The sequence below is a fragment of the Schistocerca nitens genome, chromosome 2 (genome assembly GCF_023898315.1).
Source record: "Schistocerca nitens isolate TAMUIC-IGC-003100 chromosome 2, iqSchNite1.1, whole genome shotgun sequence".
Classification (NCBI taxonomy): domain Eukaryota; kingdom Metazoa; phylum Arthropoda; class Insecta; order Orthoptera; family Acrididae; genus Schistocerca; species Schistocerca nitens.
The window spans coordinates 302,150,545-302,172,422 of NC_064615.1; the positions used below are offsets into that span (position 1 = coordinate 302,150,545).

A 21,878-nucleotide genomic window follows, 5' to 3' on the forward strand; every position below is an offset into this window, starting at 1 on the left:
TTTGTTTTTAGATATATTTTTCCTACGTGGAATGTTTCCCTCTATTATAACCTACGTGGAATGTTTCCCTCTATTATATAACCCTTTCGAAAGCTTAAGAATCTAAAGTAAAGCCTCAGAACTGCTGATGGAAAAACATTATGACAGTTATTGGTAAGGAACAGGGCACAGAATTGGCACATGGAACATTCCGAGCATGACAAATAAATGCACTGAAATAGGAAGTGAAACGAATTGACTGAATGTGGACATAACTGTTTTGTCTGGTGGTGGTGGTGGGTAGGGAGGGGGGGGGGGTTGGGGGGGCGATATAACAGATAAGGATATGAGAAATTTGGAAATGTTATCCAGTTTTTGTCTGGAGTCAATAGTCATAAGTGGGCAAAAGCATTCTGATACGGAAACTCTGAACATTTACATCATCAACGATACGTTTCTTTTCTATGAAAGAATTGTCACTGTCACCATCAAGTTAGGTGAAATTTAAATGGTTATAACAGGAGTTTAGGCACTAAATGATGTGGCACAGCAAACCAAAGATTACTTCTACCAAAAATTGGTCACTATTTAAACAAGTTAAAAACCACCAAGAAGTAATAATAGAAAGAGACTTTAACACAGGAGTGAGTTCGCAACTAAATGGCACAGTTGTATGAAGATATGGAGAAAATGCCATTAACAGTTCTGGCAAAAATCTTGTATAATACTCTAACTATTGTAACTTGAGAATTCTGAAAACACATTCTCACAAATATACTCACATGTGTGCATGGAAGGCCATCATTACAGCAGAAATCTTTAACGGATTACATCATTACCAAGCAAAGATGATAAGCGGTAGTTCAGACTGCAGATCTATCTGGGTATCCAAATGTGGATCTGATCACTATAGAGTTTTATCAAAAGTGATACATCTGTTCATGGGAAAACCACGAACAGCTGGATGATTGGCTTGTCAAGAGCAATGAAGAGAAACTGGAGCAGTCACAGTAAAAGCTCTTTATCCTGAAGCAATTCAGCATAAAGGATTTATTTCAATGCAGATTAGAGTGTGAACTAAAAGCGATGCCAGAAGGTAACAATGTTCAAAGGGAATTTGATAATGTTGAACAACCAATTAGGAAAACTGCTCTACAGTTACTGGTGACAGTAAGAGTGTAGACAAACAGGATCCCACACAGATGATGGATGACCTTCAGAAGTTTGAAGCAATTCGCTATTGTGGTGTTAAGTGAATGAGTTTGCTAAGACATGTATATTTTATATTTTTGTTATTTTATGTCTGATATGCTGACATCCCTTTGCTAACTTTTATTGCAAAATGACACATCATCACTATGTGACCTCCAAGTTTGTAAAGTCCACGAACTTCTGTTAATATGTTACAAGATCCAATTATGATAGCTCAGATCTGTTGAAACTAGTAATCAATAAAAAGATTTACAAGCAATCTCGGCGTATTTGATATTTGAGAATATAACAATACGACAGAAGGAAAGTTGCTCCTCACCATATAGCGGAGATGCTGAGTCGCGATAGGCACTATAAAAAGATTCACACAATCACAGCTTTCGGCCATTAACACCTTTGTCAGCAGTACACACACACACACACACACACACACACACACACACACACACACACACATTATGGTCAGTATACTTTGCTGCTTCTGTGTCACACACACACACACACACACACACACACACACACACACAGGATCATGTATTTATATTGGCTACAGAGATCTAGTAGCAGTTGCACTTTTGTGCGTGACACATCTGTTGACTATTGTATCTGAGATTATTGAAAAAATTGTCCCTGTAAAGTGCTCAGATATTGGTGTTTCTAGCAAGAAAAATTTGGATGGCATTTTACACTTCTCAGGAACCACTTGATTGCTTAACAAATTATCAAGATCACAAATTTCCAGAGGCATCTTTTGTTATTACAGTTAAACATTTTCAAAAGCTGATAACCTAAGGTACACATTTATTTTCATGTGCAATAGTTTCCACACTATGCAGCACCCACTGGACATTGGCTGCTCTATGCTGATGTTATAATTTTTTTCCCAGCACTCCTGCTCTACCAATCTATTTCATCAAATATTAACACTGTTGCCATCTGTATCTCTTTTTACTTGACAACTTCATATAACAACACCTTTAAAAAGATACAAAATAAATAAATAAAGGAAATTGCTTCTGTCTCATCATCATTCTTCTTAATGACAACAGATTAGCAATGCTTAAACTGTTTATATAGTCCCACGTTATTTAAATTAATCATTTCTTCGAATATACTGAATTTGTTTTCCTGAAAGTTAAAACAAGCCTACAACAACTGCCACTACTAATGAGGTGGTGTAGTAGAAGTCTCTTGTCTGCAAAAACTTTGTATTATGTTGCCACTATCTGTTATTACTGTGAACCAAGCCTTATTAATGAAATTCTGGCTACTAAGTCCTTGATCTTGTTTGGTGTTTATCAACCCAGAAACTGAATGACTTGGGTGGAGTATAAGGGCAACCACTGAATATACATAGGAACTTTGCTTTCAAAACTAGGAGAGCAAGGAAGAAAGTAAGGCTAGTAGTGACAGCAAATGAAAATGAGAAGGTAAGAATGTTATGGGGCTGTGTGAAATGTAGTATGATTTTAGTATCATTCCTATTTACAACATGTGTTAAATTCTCTCTCACTGTCCTTTTTTAATATCATTATTTAGAACACCTATTTGCAAAAATAATATATGTGCATTTATGGAACATTCAAGAGGGAATACACACATCAAAAAAAGTTTTGCGTCACCTTGGTTCCGAAAATTGGAACAGAGATAAACATAAACATCATTTCCGTCCTTTTATTGCTCACGAAAACAGCACATTCCATGTTGTACCACCAAACAGCGAGACGTTCAGAAGTGGTGGTCCAGATTGCTGTACTAATACCCAGTAGCACGTCCTCTTGCATGGATGCATGCCTGTATTCATTGTGGCATGCTATCCACAAATTCATCAACGCACTGTTAGTCCAGATTGTCCCACTCCTCAAAGGTGATTCGGCGTAGATCCCTCAGAGTGGTTGGTGGGTCACCTCGTCCATGCACAGCCCTTTTCAATCTACCCCAGACATGTTTGATAAGGTTTATGTCTGGAGAACATGCTGGCCACCCTAGTCAAGTGCTGTTATTATCCTGAAGGAAGTCATTCATTCACAAGATATGTATGATGGGGGTGCGAATTGTCACCCATGAAGATGAATGCCTCGCCAATATGCTGCCGATATGGTTGCACCATCGGTTGGAGGATGGCAGTCACGTATTGTACAGCTGTTACGGCGCCTTCCATGACCACCAGCGGCGTACGTTGGCCCCACATAATGCCACCCTCAGACAGCAGGGAACCTCCACCTTGCTGCACTTGCTGGACGGTGTGTCTAAGGTGTTCAGCCTGACTGGTTGCCTCCAAACACTTCTCCGAAGATTGCCTGGTTGAAGGCACATTCACACCGATCAGTGAGGAGAACGTGATGCCAATCATGAGCTGTGCATTCAGCATGTTATTGGGCCCATCTGTACTGCACTGCATGGTGTCGTGGTTGCAAAGATGGACCTCAACATGGACATCGGGAGTGAAATTGCACATCATGCAGCCTATTTCACACAGTTTGAGTTGCAAAATGACATCCTGTGGCTGCATGAAAAGCATTATTCAACATGGTGGCGTTGCAGTCAGGGTCCCTCTGAGACATAATCTGTAGGCAGCGGTCATCCACTGCAGTAGTAGCAAGGCATGTCATTGACAGTTCCTGTCCCTCTGCATCTCCCGCATGTCCAAACAATATTGCTTTGGTTCACTCCAGGACCCTGGACACTTCCCTTGTTGAGAGCCCTTCCTGGCACAAAGTAACAATAGGGATGCGATTGAACTGTGGTACTGACCATCTAGGCATGGTTTAACTACAAACAACACAAGCCGTGTACCTCCTTCCCGGTGGAATGACTGGAACTGATCAGCTGTTGGACCCCCGTCCATCTAATAGGCGTTGCTCGTGCATGGTTGTTAACATCTTTGGGCAGGTTAGTGACATCTCTGAACAGTCAAAGGGACTGTGTCTGTGATACAATATCCACAGTCAACGTCTATCTTCAGGAGTTCTGGGAACTGGGGTGATGCAAAACTTTTGATGTATGTACTGTCCATCATAATTTTCCATCAGCTGCAGACACCAGTAGAAACAGGCAGCACTTCATATAAAACATAGCACCGGGGTCTGCTGTATTAAAATCCTTTGGGTTCTGTTCCTTTAAGATACGATATACTGTGGAGAGATTTCTTAATTGCAGTTTATTTTTTCACTTTATAGACTGAAATGGTTAGGTGAATACTCAGTTAAAAAGTCTATTAATCAAACAATGTCAATGTTGAGAAAGAACTCACGGAGAGAATTTAGCTCATTACCACAAGAGACAAACAAAAGAAAACTATATTATTTATTATTTAAAATATCTTAAAACGCTATTTTCTGTGACTTTTACATTAACATTTATTGAGATATTTACAGAACGGCTCTCATAGAGGAAAACTTAACTTTAGAAGCAATTATGCAGGCAATTTCAAGCCTATCGAGCAAAATAAACTGCACGATCTTGGTTCTCAACTAAATTGAAGTGTGTTGGGCATATTTTCAGCCTCTTCTGTTATTACACAACATCCTTTCCAATTTAATATTTTGCAGGAACGTATAGTAAAGTTGTATGTGCTTTTTAAATTTCCTTTTTTTTGTTTCATGGCTTTATGTATGTGAACATGAAAACTGAAATATTGCATAAATTGGTAACATTATTCTTTCAATGTAATTGTATGAAACTTTATGTATCTGTGGACTCTCTGCCCCTGTAAAAAACAATTTATTTACATTAAATAAAAAATTGTTAGCGTGGAACTAACAGCTGATGAACAGTTAGTCTACGGTGGGATTCAAGTGTGAAAGCAAATGTGAAAAAGGAATTACACGAGTGGCACAACTACAAACTGTAATAGCTGTGGACGAGGTGGGTGCAGACAAAATGACTGAGGGAGGTCTCCACCAGGAGGGAACAATTGAAGAGCAGGAGGAGGAGAAGAGAGGGGAAAAATATCAAAACCTGAATCAACAGGACAACTAAGAATCATGTATGTGATGGTCTCCACACATGTGAAATTGCCATCAGGGCCAACTATTTGCTGTAGGTGACATGAACAACCCCACAATTCCTATGATTCTACAGGCAGAGGTGGATATGAAGACTGGATAGTGATGCAAAAAAATTATTTACAAACATTTGCAGCAACAGAACAATGGGTGGAGTAAGGAGAGTGATGACAGTGTATACATACAGAATGAAGTCAACTGCGGTGAGAAGGGGAGAGGACTGGCAGACAGAGAAGATGCCCCTTCCAATGAGACCAATGTCATGTGCCAGGCACATGAAACTAGTAGTGGGGAAATGAAAGTTAATGCCAGCCAGTGTGTGTTACTTATGACAACTGAAGCAAAATACAGAGTGGGTGGAGGTGGACAGATACTGAAATAAACACTACATGTGGGAGGCAGAGCGTTACAAATCAAAGCTTTAGAAGGCGAGAGAATATCGTTGAAGTAAGATGTAAGGGATATTAAATGAAAGGAAACAAGTTCTATACCCGAAATTCTGAAGATGAAAGGAATTACGAAGGAGCAAACTAGATCATTAATTAAATATTAAGAAAGTATAGGCGCAGACGTTACTGTTGAAGAAAAAGAAAAAAGAATGAAGGAATATGTCAGATGTCAGTTGGCACAAGAACCATGGGGGGAACATGAAAGAGTTGGAAGTAGGAGGAAGAGAATCAGGAGGGGGAGGGAGGGAGGGAGAGAGGGAGAGAGAGAGAGAGCAGGAGGCAATTCAGGAATTTCAATGAAGTGCACACATGAGGAAGAGTGTGTGTTAAAAGAACATAAGAAGAATGAGGAGGAGGAGGAGGAGGAGGAGGAGGAGGCAGGTGATAAGTTTTCAGCCACTAACAGAAATTACAATAGATGGAATGTTGAAGACAGCTCTTGCTGATAGTAGTAGTATAATCACAAGTATCTCCAATTTACTGTTTCAACATATTATTAAGATGACAGTACCTGAAGTCTGACTAGGAAGTGCCACTGGAACATCAACCAAACTGGTTACTAAATCAATATATGTGACTGTCAATCTTGGAAACTGAAATGGAGCAATATTTTTTAGTTATATCTTGATATGCAGGGAATGGACATGTTGAGCAGGTACAAAATGAAAATAGATTGTAGGCAGAGATATGTGGAATTTATAAGAAACGGTCAGAGTGAAAGTATATCTTTTCACAGGATTATAGCAAGAGAAGAGTCAGGGATGTGTTGATTAACTGGAAAATCAAATGACAGAGGAAATAAACTGCCTTAATAATATCAGCACCAATCAGTGCAAAGCATTGGAGGAACTGCTAATGAACTACTAGGTGTTTATGAATTAGTTATACAAAAGGAACCTTTAATTGTGAAAAAGGTAAAGAGCTTACAAAAATGTTTGATACAGCACTGAATGCAGTATATCTCCAACTTTTACTCACAAATGTTCAATGTGGCTACCTTTCATAATAAGATGAATGTCCCGTTTGTAATGAGCTTCCTACCAAATCCTATGAAGCAAGTCTTGATGTATGACGACGACTCCTTGTATTATCCACTACCACCACTCGTCAACGTTACCCAGAAGTGGAGGAACAAACACTATCTTTAATGTAGCCCCAATACACAGAACTCCATTCAATGCTGTATCGAACAATTCTGTACATTATTTGACTCTTATAGGTGATGGTGGTGGCCAGGAAATTGTTCTGCCATGTCCAGTCCGTAGAGTGTACAAAGGTGCATGAAAACATCACAATGATAACACGGTGGCATGCCTTCTTGCTGGAAAATAAATTCAGTGATCATATTCTGTTTTATCTGAGACATTCGACAGTGGTCAAGCACGGCCAGTTATGGAATGCCAGTCTCAGTTGACTCAGCAAACAAGAAATGACCATAAATCTTGTTACATCTTTGAACTCTTTTAGCTGCTGCTTCAGAGACTGCAGGTAGTTCTCTATGCTACACTGACAGTTTCGGTGGAATGATTACACCAATAAGGGCTTGCCTTTGAGGTGGTGGCTTGCGATATTTAGTCCTGAACTGTCTCTAAACTGTAGTAGCGGATTTCGATTCACGAAAGCATAAACATCGTGCAAGTTCTGCAACGTTACACGACTCAATGATGACTGACTGAATAATTTATTCGTGCATGCTAATAATTCATTCGCGCATGCTACCTAGTAGAATCATCATCAGGAACTAACAGTGTTAGGTAGGAATTTAGTTATTGGCCTTCAGCCATCTCAACAGTGGAATGTCATTTGTGACAATACAAACATAAAGGGAATTTAAACTGAGATATACTACATTCAGTGCTGAATCAAACGTTTCTGCAAGTTATTTGTCATTTTCACAATTAAAGGTTACTTTTTTGTAACTAATTTATAAAGACCGTGTACAAACAAGACACTTCCAATAAACGTAGAACAACACATAACTATGAATAGAAGCTATAGACAAACTTGTCAGCTGTCTGTAGTAAAACCTTATCACATACCTTGGGCCAAAGCAAAAATTTAAAAAAATGGTGTGGTGGAGAGTAATTGAAAGAACTAATTCAGCATTGAATAACTCATTAGTTGTGGTAAACAGCAACATGGATCAGTGCAAGTAGTTTTAGATGCCGGAAGTATCAACAAAATTATTGAAATGGAAAGCATTAGGCCAGTAAACAGGTTCAAAATAATACAACAAAAATGTGAAGAAGTTCAATATATCACCAGCAGCAATTTGATACCCAAGTACTGGGAAGAACCACTGGTGAAAGAGTGTATGCAGGTGCAGCCGCAGTTAAAAAGCTAGTGTTCTACAAATAAAACACATATTTATTATTACTTATACTTTAAATATGTTAGACACCAGTTGAATACACAGTTACATGGTTTATATTTTGATCCAAAGTAGTATATTCTGTGAAATAAGCAACTAATGACGAAGATTACATTTAGTATTACGAAGAAACTGTTGAGTATAGTACACATGCGAAAATGAGGGTAATTACTACAGTTATGCATAATATTTTTTTATTTAATATCAGACGTACTTTGGAACTTCATGGTTGTGGACACGACCAATTTGATCTGCTGCATTGTGACTGGGAGAATGGCACACATTCCCAATGACATGCATCTGTTTGCTGTACACACAGATAGTGACAAGAATCATTATACAGTGTGTGTATGTGGAAAAATCCCCAATTTCTCACAGCTTTCCCAGTTAAAAATACACTTTTTCTGAAGTGAAAGTACACTTTTTCCACATTAAGTGGTGGTATATTTTTCCCTTGGAGCTATAAAACTTATCAATCCTTTGAACAGTAAAGGTTTTATACACCAGTGTAGAACTTCCTGGCACTTTGGGAAATGGAACACAGCAAAAAAAGTGTTTCCGAAAGACCTTTGATATGCAGCAACATATACACTGCTTATGTTGCTATTATGAAAGTATAAATACTAATCCCACATTAGTTTCCCAACCACTAAAACTGAGATTGTGATGAGCTTTCGTCAGCCAATCATAGCTCATGTAATATTATCTCGCCAGCCAATGACAACAGATATTCAGAGCATAGGACATGTGATGTAGTCAGCCAATAGCTACATCATTGTTAGGTAGCGCGACCACACAAACAGGAAACGTTAACGATTTAAAATAATGTACGTATAGTATAGCTACAAGCTTTCACAAATAATAATGTGTCTTTTTTTGCATGTGTTACCCTTTAAGATACATCAAACACAAATGTGCCAGTAAAATTTTAAATATAGACATAAATGCCTGGGGTTCTGGGCCCAAAATTTTTCTAAGTGTCTGGTCCTCTAAATGTTAAGTTTTAAATGAGAGTCAAATACTCCGTGATTTAAGAAATCGTCACACATTCTCACACCTAACATAATTCATCTAGCATGGAAGGAAATTTACTTTGAAAGTAACGCTTCTCAAACCATCCTTCACAATCCAGTGTGAGATTTTCACTCTGCAGCAGAGTGTGCACTGATATGAAACTTCCTGGCAGATTAAAACTGTGTGCCGGACCAAGACTCTAACTCAGGACCTTTGCCTTTCGTGGGCAAGTGCTCTACCATCTGAGCTACCCAAGTACGACTCACGCCCCGTCCTCACAGCTTTACTTCCGCCAGTACCTTGTCTCCTACCTTACGAACTTTACAGAAGCTTGCATATCAGCGCACACTCCGCTGCAGAGTGAAAATCTCATTCTGGAAACTGACTAGTGTTGTAAGCGAAAATAAGCCAGTGGGTGCGGTTGGTACGACAAACACGATGTTATGGTCTGTATAGTGCACTTGAAAGACAATGAAGAGATACAACAAGGTATTATTCAATTTGACTGACTTGTATGTAGTGAATGTAATTTTTCAAATAAAAAGAAACAGAAAACACCATTGGTGAAATTCCATTAAGAACTAATCTGCCAGTTGCTAGATAAATTCCATGGACAAACTTGTAAAACTGATATCACCTGGACTACAAAGCAAGAAACTCCATTTTAACAGAAAAACAGAGGAGGCCATTATCCAGGATACCTTGGAGCAACGGAGAAAAAGGAGATTCCCCCAGAGAGACTGTGTAGTATGTGCTGCTAATTCGCAGTGAAAAATGACATGGATAAGATGCAAAAAGTGTGATGTTGAATGGCGCCATGTTTTGAAAAATATTACACACTAAGGAAATATTATGTGGTTTCAGTAAGTAAGTAAGTTTCAAAGAAGAAAAGTAAAAAGGATAAAAATAAAAAAGGGAAAAATTTTTAAGTTTTTGAACTCAGTCGGTGGCAGTCCAAAGCCTGCATCAAAAATAAGGATGGGAAACCACAAACCATGAAACTAAATCACACTGAACATGACAAACGGAAAGAGAAAACTTATTGCAAATTGAATTATACCAAAATTTTCCTCATTTAATGATGCATCAAGCTATGAGACAATTTATTTTTAAAGTTCAATAATTATTTATTTATTATTATTACAGTAAGGACTTTGAGTTTTGGGCATCTTCACTAGGAACTACTCACTTATAAAACTATATATCTTGAAATGTATTTGCCTGATGTTAATAAAATTACAATGGGTTACAGGCAAATATATTGGTAGTGTGAATTTCAAGTTACAGAATTTTTCAAGGACAAATACAAAAGTTTATCATTTTTCCAATGTACTCTATTCTCAGCTCAGGATAAATGTATAATAAAGCTTGTGTTAGTTTTTATGTTCTCTTTCGTGGTTATCAGAAACTGCTATGACATTGACCTTACAGTGTAATACTGATTTTATATAGCATATTAATGAAAAGTGGTTCTAAGCATGCTGGAGCCTATGATTAGCCGACAGTCCATTTTCCCTGCTGTACCCTGCAGCAGTTGTCGGCTGCGTCAGCTGGTGAGGTGCACAACATGTTTGCCCTGACAGCTGGCCAGGCAGATAGGATGCTCGGCTCATGCAGCTGCGCAAATGCTAACAGTACTGCTTTGATTAACGGACCTGTTTTCATGGAAGCCTGCATGGTTACTTGACTTTGGAAGGAGGAGTAGTAGTAGTAGTAGTAGTAGTAGTAGTAGTAGTAAATGGACGATTAATTAATGAAAAAGAAAGACAAATATGAATTATGTTCTATGTATGTAACAAATCCATTAAAAAAACTGAGTGTTATACTGGTTAATGTTTGAATTAGATCACTTAAGAAATATGAGGTGTACAACTTTGCTTCCACCATTTGCCGATAGGTGGCGAGAATGGTAAGCAGCAGTCTAAAGAAACAGATAGCAGACGTCAGGCAGTTAGCTTGGACCTTGGTCAACATAACCTCATTTAAACAATAGGTGATTTGTGCCTGCGCCATAAAGTTGTTCTCGATTGAAAATGTCAGATTTCAAGCCTAATTCTTGTCATTGGCGGGAGGTGTTACTGTTCTGTTTCAATATGAGAAAAACAGCGGCTGAGTCCCATCGAATGCTCTCAAGTACGTATGGTAAAGACGCTATTAGTGAAAGAATGTGTCGCGAGTGGTTTCAACACTTCAAGAACAGTAATTTTAACGTCATAGACCGGCATAGTGGTGGAAGAGAGAATGTTTTCGAAGATTCAGAATGGGAGACATTGCTGAGTGAAGAATCATGTCAAACTCAAGAAGAATTTGCACGATTAGTGGGAGTGACACAGCAAGCCATTTCAAAATGTCTCAAGGCTGTGGGCATGATTCAGAAAGAAGGAACTTGGGTCCCATGTGAGCCGAAACCAAAAGACGTTTAACGGCATTTGTGTGTTTGCGAATAGTTGATTCAGAGGAAAAAACAGAAGGCATTTCTGCATCGCATTGTGACCAGGGATGAAAAATATATTCATTATGATAACCCTAAATGCAAAAAATCATGGGGATACCCCAGCCATGCTTCCACGTCGACAGCTGAGCCGAATATTCACGGCTCCAAGATCATGCTCTGCATTTGGTGGGACCAGCTCGGCGTTGTGTACTATGAGGTGTTAAAACCAAGTGAAACAATCAAAGGTGCTCATTATCTAACACAATTAATGCATTTGAGCAGAGCATTAAAAGACAAATGGCTGCAATACAGTGAGAGGCACGATAAAGTGATTTTGCAGCATGACAACGCTCGACACCATGTTGCAAAAGAGGTCAAATCGTACTTGGAAACATTAAAATGGGAAGTCCTACCCCACCCGCCATATTCTGCAGACATTGCACACCCTCTGACTATCGCCTGTTTACCTCAATGGCGCATGGCCTGGCTGACCAACACTTCCGATCTCATGAAGAAGTCACAAATTGGGTTGATTCACAGATCGCTTCAAAAGATGAACAATATTTTCGACGGAGGATTCGACACTGCCCAAAAGATGCGAGAAAGTAGTGAAGTAGTGGCCAGCAATTTGTTTCATTAAAGCCTCAAATGTTGGGGAGGGGGAGACAAAAAACAAAAACAGTGGAAGCAAAGTTGTACACCTTGCAGTAACATGCCTACTCATTTGTATGGGGTGGCATATGTGACTACAGAATTTTTGCTGAATTATATTTGGGATTTTTCCTTAAAAGGTCAGAGGTGTGACCTTTCTGTACTCTTGTCATTTGTAAATGAGGGGCAGCCTCAAGAGTAGACAATGATAAGCTTCATCAATAAGACATTATACAACAACAAAACTGTGAAGACTTTTGAAAAACATTGGTCAATTATTTTAGTGTTCGGTAAAGTTTCCAAATTGAATACACATAAATGAACATGTTCATGTAATAAATCTTCATGGTTATACAATCTTGTGGAAACTTATTTAAAAAGTACAGACAAATAGTAAATGACCGACATATTTAACCTAAATCTACATCGAGATTATTTTATGATTCTGCCTCCCAGAGAACCCTCTCAACCTGCAAAAATAGTTATTTCAGTTACATAGATCTCTGTAAATCAATACCCACCTTCAAAAGTTGAGTCCTTTCTGGAATCCCTAAGGATGCATACATGTGGAATAATGAGAAGTAATGTGGTAGGTGGCGTCCATGATCAGACACCTCCTTATGCAGAAGTAAGAGAACAGCGTGCAAGAGATGGTCACTGAGTGTGGCATGTGGATCCAGAAGTATACCTGGCAGTGGAACACAAGCATTAGTGCAACAGTCAAAATACATAACAGCTGACTACCTTGCCACCTTGAAATAATTATGCAAACAACAATTTCAGATGTTTGTGTTTCAGGGTTTCTCACTTCTGAGGGTGGTGTTGACATGGCCTTACATGTGACTGCAGTCAAGAATGCAATGGCAATGAGGAATTATGGGTTATTTAATGTCATGAACCTAGTTTCATTGCTGGTGCCCAAAATTATCTCTGGCACATATTTCCTTTTCTGCACTCATGTTGCTACTCTGTGAAATGTAAAACTTCCCCATGTTCTTTAGCTCTGACGGATAAGACAGTTAAAAACCTCTCAGCAAATTGAGTACCAAATCTAAAGTCTTGAGAAACTGAAACCTACAACCCAACCCAAAGTATGGCTTTCTGTCATTTTAGTTTGATAAATTCCTTAATTACAATGGCCCAAATACTTTGAGCCTGAACCAAGACACAGATCATATAGTACCTTATGTCATGATTATACATCTGGCATTGCACAACAACAGTCTATTTTCTTGACTGCTTCAGTCAGATGTGTGTTTCTGTTCTAGGATTGATCTAATAGCCTGTTCAACAAATGAAATGTCATTTTGATACAGAATGTGGGTACTCATGCTGTCCTCAGTTTCAGAGACTACAAGGAATCTCTTGTAGGTTTGTTGGTGAGAATGAAATCCACTGGATGTCAATGTTCAATCTTCAAAATAATGTGCTCAAAATTGGAACCGGCAACTTGGTTGCAAACCCAAACCACAAACCAACATCACCAGTCAACCATGCTTTGGGGGGGGGGGGGCTTCAAAAGTTTGCACATGAGAAAATGAGAATGCTAGATATTAAGAACAAAGAAATGATACGGAATTTTGCTCTAAATAATGACAGAAGCAGTAAATTCATTTGGTTTGTTAGACTGCTATTTTGATTTATGCAAATTAGGTCCATTATTTTCTTCTTGTGCATGCTCACATGTAGAGCAACACTGCTTGCAACATGTAAAGGAATGGTTGAAATCTTAGACCAACATACACAGCCACATTCTGGTACAGAGGGATTCTTTCATTCTGAATATTGTACTGGATTCTGCTTTCTGAATCTTGACTATTAGGGCCAAGGAAATTGGAAATATGCTGTGGAGTATGATCCAGGAGAAGGTCATAGGCCGTACCCTGACAGATTTGAGTGACTCCTCTTTCCCATATTTATTATTTACTTCTTTGTTTTTCTTCCTTTTCCTGCTGCAGGAGAGTAGGAACTCTGAATTCAACTTCTAGTGCTCTCAAATTAGTCAAGAGTCCTAATTCTGATTAATGTAGTTGCCTTTATAATTTTATTTCTGTTTGATGTTATCTTAAGTTATTAAGCAGGATGGCTCAGTTGTTAACACTGGACTCCAATTGGGGAGCAGAAAGTCTAAACTTTCCATATGATTATCCTGAAACAATTTTTGTGTTCCCTCACCATATTTTACATATAATATTATCATCACTGGTAAGTTGTTGAAAATAGCTGTAGAAGAGCCCGCAAGTAAATCCTAAATCCCAGAGGTAAAGAGCAGATTCCACCACAACACAAAAATGGACAGAAAGGCAATTTAGTTTCCTGTTAGCACACAGGTCATTACTGCGACAAGAAACTACCTCAGAATGAAGAAGGAATTTGCTATGGTTTTATTGGAGCAATTATCTGAACATTTACATTGAGTAATTTAGGGAAACAGGCAGCCTATTTTAGGATGATCAGATGGAAAATTTAAATTTTCTCCCACAAATATGAGTCTGGTATTAACAATTAATAATCTTGTACAATACAATGACAAGTAAAACAAAATTATCACGGCAAGCACATTCACAAAAAACAGAAATCTTGAGTATTCTGAGAGCACAACAGTAATAAATATGGAGCTTCTGTCATTGCTATGCAGATGAGGGAAGAACTAAATGAGATATATAGAAGGTGCAGAGTTACTCCAATCCAATAGTCATCTTATTTCTTGTTCCCTACATAGCCTACGACATTCATCTGCCTCTCGCTCCACTGCGTATAATTTCTGACAACATAATACTCAAGTTTCAGAAATCATAAGCCAGTATAATAATCACTGTGTGTGTGTGTGATCTATTTTTGACGAAGGCCTTACTGGTCAAAAGCTTTATATGAGGCAGTCTTTTGTTGCGCCTATCTGTGACTCAGCATCTCCGCTATATTGTGACTGGGAACTTTCCTTTTCACAATACTGTTACATTCCATCACGGATTTTCCATTGTTTGATTTCAATCATTCCTTTACCTATCACCAGCAGTGTAGCAGCACCTAAAAGTGCAAAACCCACCTGAGCAACCTCATGGTTGGGGTCAAAGCTTCAACAGTTTTGAATGACCTTATTGAACTCAAATTTTCTTCATCTCTTTTTGAAAGAGATGCCTCTTCTGCCCATTTATGAACACACAAAATACTTTGGTTTACGGGATTTTACAACACAAAAATTTTTCATCGCGGTCTAATTAATCCCTTTTCGAGCCACTTTCAGCTGTAATACAGATAAAGCTGAGCACTATAACTTCTTTAGAGTTGTCAAGTGAGAAATGAACACACATTTCTACTGCACTTACAAACTCATGAATTTCTCCTCTTACCATCATTATCACAGCACACTTTAACACAATTTTATTATCTATTTTTAGGCACACTTACTTGGAGCATCAAGCATTGGTGGGGCACATGGGCCATCTTGAAGTGAAAAGTGTGCCAAGAAAACTATTATTTTCATAAAGGCTGATCTTACTTCAGTGCTTGGACAACTAAGTAAATATTCACAAAACCTGAAACAATGTTACAGAGCTGTAATGTAATTTCACAAAATTAAAAGTAAATCAACAAAGATATCTGCTGCAGTTACATAGCAACTAAGCCTAATGCACAAAAATAGTCAACATATGAGGGCAACACAAATTCAGTATATTGCGCATATACTTACAGGAAGCCTAATACTTTCAACTGATGCTGTCTTACCTATGAGGGTGCTGGAAAAGCACATTATGTGCAAACCACCAACGAACATGCTTCGATGCCTGAAGATGATGGCACAGAACTTCGTACCACTCTGACGCAGGGCCACGCAGAGTTTTTTTTGTGTGGAACCCCGTGTGAAAAAGAAACCTAGATGCCAACTGCACACTCAACATGGCTAATTCTTCACCTTCTGGGCTCTAAAAAAATGCAAACTAACATTTACAAACATAACAGAGCCTTAAATGGTCTTTTTAAATTTTCTTTGTAAGCATGTCAATAAACTGTGACAAACAACTTCTGTACTTACCAGTTTATCTGTATTATGTTGTCGGTTCAGGGGGGTACTGTTACAAGACACTAATTTTCTAATAAACTGAAAATATTCTGCTGAAAACTGGTTACGATTATGCATGAACTTAATGTTTTGCTTCCTTACACTTCTTTCAATTGCTGGGGGCATTTTCAGGATACCATGTTTAGAATCTGCTGAAATGATAACAACACACAAATTACTGTGTGGTAAGTTCAGCAATACAAGGGAAGATTTAATTTTCCAATAATAGGAATATCATTCATACTAAGTAAAGCAAGCACAAAGAATTAGATTAATCTATTAATCCAAATAATAAAAGGGGCAAATGAAAAACTATGGGAACAGGAAAGGGGATGTTAGTAATTATGGGCAACAGCAACAACATACACGTGGCCTCTCATTTACAAGAAGTGGAAGGAATGCTAGATTCTGAGCTTCCGAAATAAGTTCATTTGTCAGGGGAGGAGGACAGTGGAGAACAAAACAAGTGTTGAATTTTGTGAAGGAAATATGATTAATGAACACACACAATACATCAACTGAACATCTCTTGTATTTGTTTTATCCTTTCCTGCTTCGCCCAATTATGCTAGTGCAAGATTAAACTGATCACTTTGTTTGTTTGTTTGTTTGTTTCTTTATGTTTTGTGAGGACTTAAGTAGGCCTGAAAATGAGGCTTGCAGGAAGTGCAACACACCAAAGTAGGAGAGGCTAGAGAAGAAATGCAAAGCTGTAGAAGTATGCATGGCTATGGATTGATAGGTGACATCTATCTGAAAATTAACATGACTTTTGGAGAAAAGAGAAGCATTTTTATGAATAGCAAGAGTTCAGATGACACGTCAGTACTAAGCAAAAAAGGGAAAGTTGAAATATGGAAGGAATATTTAGAATGGCTATACAAGGCAAATCAACTTGAAGGCAATATTATTGAAAGTAAGGCAGAAGCAGATGAAGATGAGACGAGTGATGCGACACTGCAAGAAAAATTTTACAGACCTCTGAAAGACCTCCGTCGAAACAAGGCCCCTGGAGTTTCCCTTGGAATAAGTTATGTCCTTGGGAGAGCCAACCCTGACAAAACTATACCACCTGGAGTGGAAGAGGTATGAGAGAAGTGAAATACCATCATACTCTAAGAAGACAATAATTCCAATCCCAATGAAGCCAAGTTCTGACAGGTGTAAATATCACCTAACAATCAATTTAATAAGCCACGATTGCAAAATACTGACATGAATTATTTAGAGACAAATGGAAACACAGGTGGGGGCTGGCCTCATAGAGGACCAGTTCAAGTTTTGGAGAAATGTAGGAACACGTGAGGCAATACTAATACTTCTACTCATCTCTGAAGATAAAATGAAGGAAGATAAACCTTTGAGATTTAGAGACACCTCTTAAGAATATTGACTGACATACACTCTCTAAAATTCTGAAGGTAGCATGGAAAAAATATAGGGAGCAAATAGTTATCTATAACTTGTACGGAGACCGGATTGCAGTTATAAGAGTCAAAGAACATGAATGTAAAGCCATGGCTGCGAATGGAGTGAGACATGGTTATAGCATTCACCGTTGTTTTACAATCTCTGTTTGTTGAGCAAGCTGCGGAGGAAACCAAGGAGAAATTTGGAAGGAAATGAAGTTTCAAGAAGAAACAAACATTTTGAGATCTGCTGATGACACGCTAAGTCTATCAGAGATGGAATATACTTGCAAGATCAGTGATGAGGTTACAAAATGCACAACAACAAAAATAAATCCAGGGTAATGGTTTGTAATCTACATAAGTCAGGCGATACTGAGGCAGTTATTTAAGGAAATGCGACACTAAATGTAGTACATGAGTTTTGCTATTTGAGCAGTAAAATAACTAATGATGGCCCATGTAAGGAGGATATAAAATGCATATGTTCATTTCTGAAAAAGAGAAATCTGTAACACTGGATATAAATCTTGCAGATATAAAGTCTTTTCTGAAAGATTTGTCTGGAGTGTACCATTGTATGGAAGTGAAATAAGGATAATAAACAGTCCACACAAGAAGAGAACACACTAAATAGTTTTACAAGAGCACGGAATATTAGATGAGCACATCAAATAACTAATGATGAGGCACTGAACAGAACTGAGGAAAAAAACTGCACAACATGACTAAAGGAAATCTCTAAAGGAAAGCTATTGACAAGACACATCATGAGACACCAAAGATTGTATATGTGGTAATGGAGGATGGCATGGAGATGATCTCCTTTTTAGTCTGTAAAAATTTATCAAAAGGTGTATCTTTCTAACATTTCCTTAAGGCCATGTACACACTTAGGTAATAAGGTATGAGAGGTAGTAAAGAGAGAAAAATGAAGCAAGCAGTAATATTATGATGACCCGCTTCTTTTCACTGTGAGATTTCTTACCACCTTGTCTGAACCTCTCATTCTCTGTAATGTTCAATGTAGATTACCACTACTGCTCTTTCAAAGCACCTCAACCTTCTCACTATTTTGAAATTGCCATTTTCCATCCCTACAACTACATAATATCGAATTTACTGGGGCTGCTGTTCTCTTCATTTCTGGTAATTAAGTTAATTTATAAGCTAACATGCTTTAAATGCTGTAACCAACCTACTAAAAAACTGCTCACTGGAGGGTCTTGGTCACGTCAAATGCATTCGTCCTAATTTGGGTTTAACCATGCTGGATTTTTCAAAGACCTGCTTTTGATTATTAGTTGCCTCACATAGTAAAATTTCTTTATAGTTCACAAGCTACTGACCACATAATGAACAGGATCTTAACCAGCTGTAGCATTTCACCACCTCTGTAACCTTCCAGGATTTCCTCACCTTCAAACTCACATCACCTTTCTCTCTAACAACTTTCCAACACCTCTGCTCACAAAACTTATCACTACAATCACATCTCTGAAATTCAAAATGACCTTTCACAAACCCAACTCCACTGATCGTTACATTACGCTGTTTCAATGCTGCTCCATGGGGCACTGGTGCCCATGAGTGCCTGTCAGCTGACAGGCAGTGTAGGCTGTCCACCAAGTAGTTTTATCACACTGCATTCAGTGCATGTGCAACCCATTTGGCCACCCCTGCAAGGGGAGCTCTGCCACAGCAGTACAGTTGTGTAGGCTACGATTGGTGGGTCACCTTTTTGCTCACCCCTGTCCTCCTCTTCCTGTGTGTGCCAGGCTGTCCGGAGGTGGGCACTCAGAATGGAAGATTTGACTTACATCAGTCTCGAGCTTATATAATATAAAAAGTAATTTATATTATTACACATTTAGAGCTATTTATAAGGAGTAGAAATTGACTTAGTAGAGCAACATCTATAACTCTGTGCTGCCTGTTCCTAAGCCATTAGATACTTTTGCCAACATCTTCCCAGAACTCCTGTCCTGTTACCACTAGACTCTTCACTTGTCAGTATTAATTCCATGTTCCTGTACACCATATAGCCCTGCTACCAAAGAACAACTTTACCAGCATCTCACTGCTGTTAATTTCAGGTTTTAACCAGATTTCTATGCATAATATTATGTGAGCTCCATGGCTTTTTATGAGTGCTTCAAACTGTAACACTTATTTAAAGGACGACTTAGAACATATAGTTTAGATATAGCAACGGCTCAACAACTGTAGTTAAAGCTCAATAGTGATACACTTTGATCTTAATACGCACATTCACGGTAAAGTTATAGAAGACTGCGAAGACACATCAAGGTTTAACTGTACCATTAATATAATGGACAAACAGTATCCAATTACAATACTAACGATTAACATCTTGAGTACATTTAAGTCACGTAAGTATTTTGGAGTAATACTAAGAAGCAAAATGAAGTGCTATGTTCATGAAAAATCAGGGTTGGGGAAGATGAATGGAAGACTTCAGTTTGTTAAGGTTCTGGATAGCACCCAGAGAAGATTAACAAGGTGCACTGTACCTAGTTCTTGCAAAGCCCTGTTTGGTACATTTAGAGAGCCTGTATTCAAAGAAGACAGCATGGCCATTAGGCTGCTCCCAATATTTATCCATAATAGGGACCATGAGAATTAAATGAGAGAATAAGATGCATACAGACGCAAGCAGACAGTCATTCTTCCCCTTGTTCAACACATGAATGTAACAGGAAAGAAAATTGATAATAGTGATACAAATGCTCTCCACCATGCACTGTATAGTGTGTTGCAACATAATTACATATATGCAGAGAGAGCAAGCATAAGCTTGAAAGTTGGTCTTCTTCTTCTGGTTCCTATCCATTCCGGATGTTGACAACAATCTTGGCAGTGCTTTTCCTGTCACTTGCAGCTCTAAATAGCTCTGTAGAGGTTTTAGAGGTCCACATTCTGATGTTCGTAAGCCAGGATATTCTTCTCCGGCCAACACTTGTCTTCCCTGGTATTTTTCTTAGCAGGATGGTTTGGAGGCGATGGTATCTATTATTGTTCCACATGATGTATTCCAGGTACTGTATCTTTCTTGCTTTCATTGTGGCCAGTACTTATTTCTTTCTCTTTCTTCGTAGAACCTCGACATTTGTGATATGCGCTGTCCACGGTATTCTTAAAATTCTCCTGTACAGCCACGTCGTAAAAGCCTCAGAGTCCATGTTTCAACACCATAGGAGAGGGTGGAAACTACGTAGCAGTGTAGAAGTATGATCTTTGTTGACATCGCTAAACCATGATTCTTGAAAAGGTTACTCATCTTAGCCGTGGATTTTCCAATTCAAGTTCTCACCTCATTAGCAAGATCCCACTGGTCATTTATTGTAGTGCCAAGGTATGTGCATTTACATACTTGCTCTATGTGATTTTGGCCTATCTTAATGTGGGATGCAGGGACTCTGTTCTTACTTATTATCATTGTTTTTGTTTCTTGAGGGTTGACATCTAGACCATATTCAGAGCTTTTCTGTGCAAGTCTATCGACAAGGTACTGCAAACTATGCTCACTATCAGAAAGTATTACTGTGTCGCCAGCATATCAGATGTTGTTGATATATTTTCCGTTTATGAGTACTCCCATCTATACTTCATCAGAGCTTCCTTAAAGATGTGTTCTGAATAGATGTTGAAAATCAATGGGGATAATATAAAACCCTGCCTTACACCTCGTAGAATGTCTATTTATTCTGTATTCTCTCTGTCCAGCCTCACAGAAGCTAACTGTTTCCAATATAGGTTCAAAATTATACGTAGGTCTTTATCATCCAAACCATTGCTTCTTAAAATGTCAACTATCTTCTGGTGTTTTACTCTGTCGAAAGCCTTCTGATAATCAATAAAACAGGCATAAATGTTACAATTCACATCTCTGCACCTTTGACACAGTACCTGGATACTAAATAATGCTTCACACATGCCAAATGCATTTCTGAAACCAAACTGTGTAGAAGAAATTTGTTCTTCACAGATCTTGTTAATTCTTTGGTGAATGACCCTCAGAAATATCTTTAGCAGGTGACTCATCAGGCTCATGGTCCTGTATTCATCACAAGTCTTAGCTCCGGGCTTTGTGCAATGCAATAAATTCAGATTTAAGCCATTCCCGTGGAAAATTACCAGAGTAGTAGATGCCATTGAATATTGCAGTCAACCATTTTAAATTACCCTCACAGAGCAGCTTGAGAATTTCGGCATTCACATTGTCAGGACCAGGTGATTTACCATCTTTCATTCCATTTATTGCAGCTTGT

At 38.4% G+C, this 21,878-nt stretch overlaps 1 protein-coding gene across 1 annotated transcript in view; it reads right to left on the minus strand.

Moving 5' to 3' along the window:
- Positions 1-21,878, minus strand: part of LOC126236057 (probable ubiquitin carboxyl-terminal hydrolase FAF-X) — a 346,675-nt gene that overhangs the window by 61,306 nt on the left and 263,491 nt on the right. Inside the window, exons 35-38 of the mRNA XM_049945098.1 lie at positions 16,151-16,329; positions 15,844-16,040; positions 15,526-15,653; positions 12,639-12,805 (exon numbers count right to left, since the gene is read on the minus strand). Of these exons, the coding sequence (XP_049801055.1) occupies positions 12,639-12,805; positions 15,526-15,653; positions 15,844-16,040; positions 16,151-16,329 (671 nt within the window). The remainder of the gene's footprint in view (positions 1-12,638; positions 12,806-15,525; positions 15,654-15,843; positions 16,041-16,150; positions 16,330-21,878) is intronic.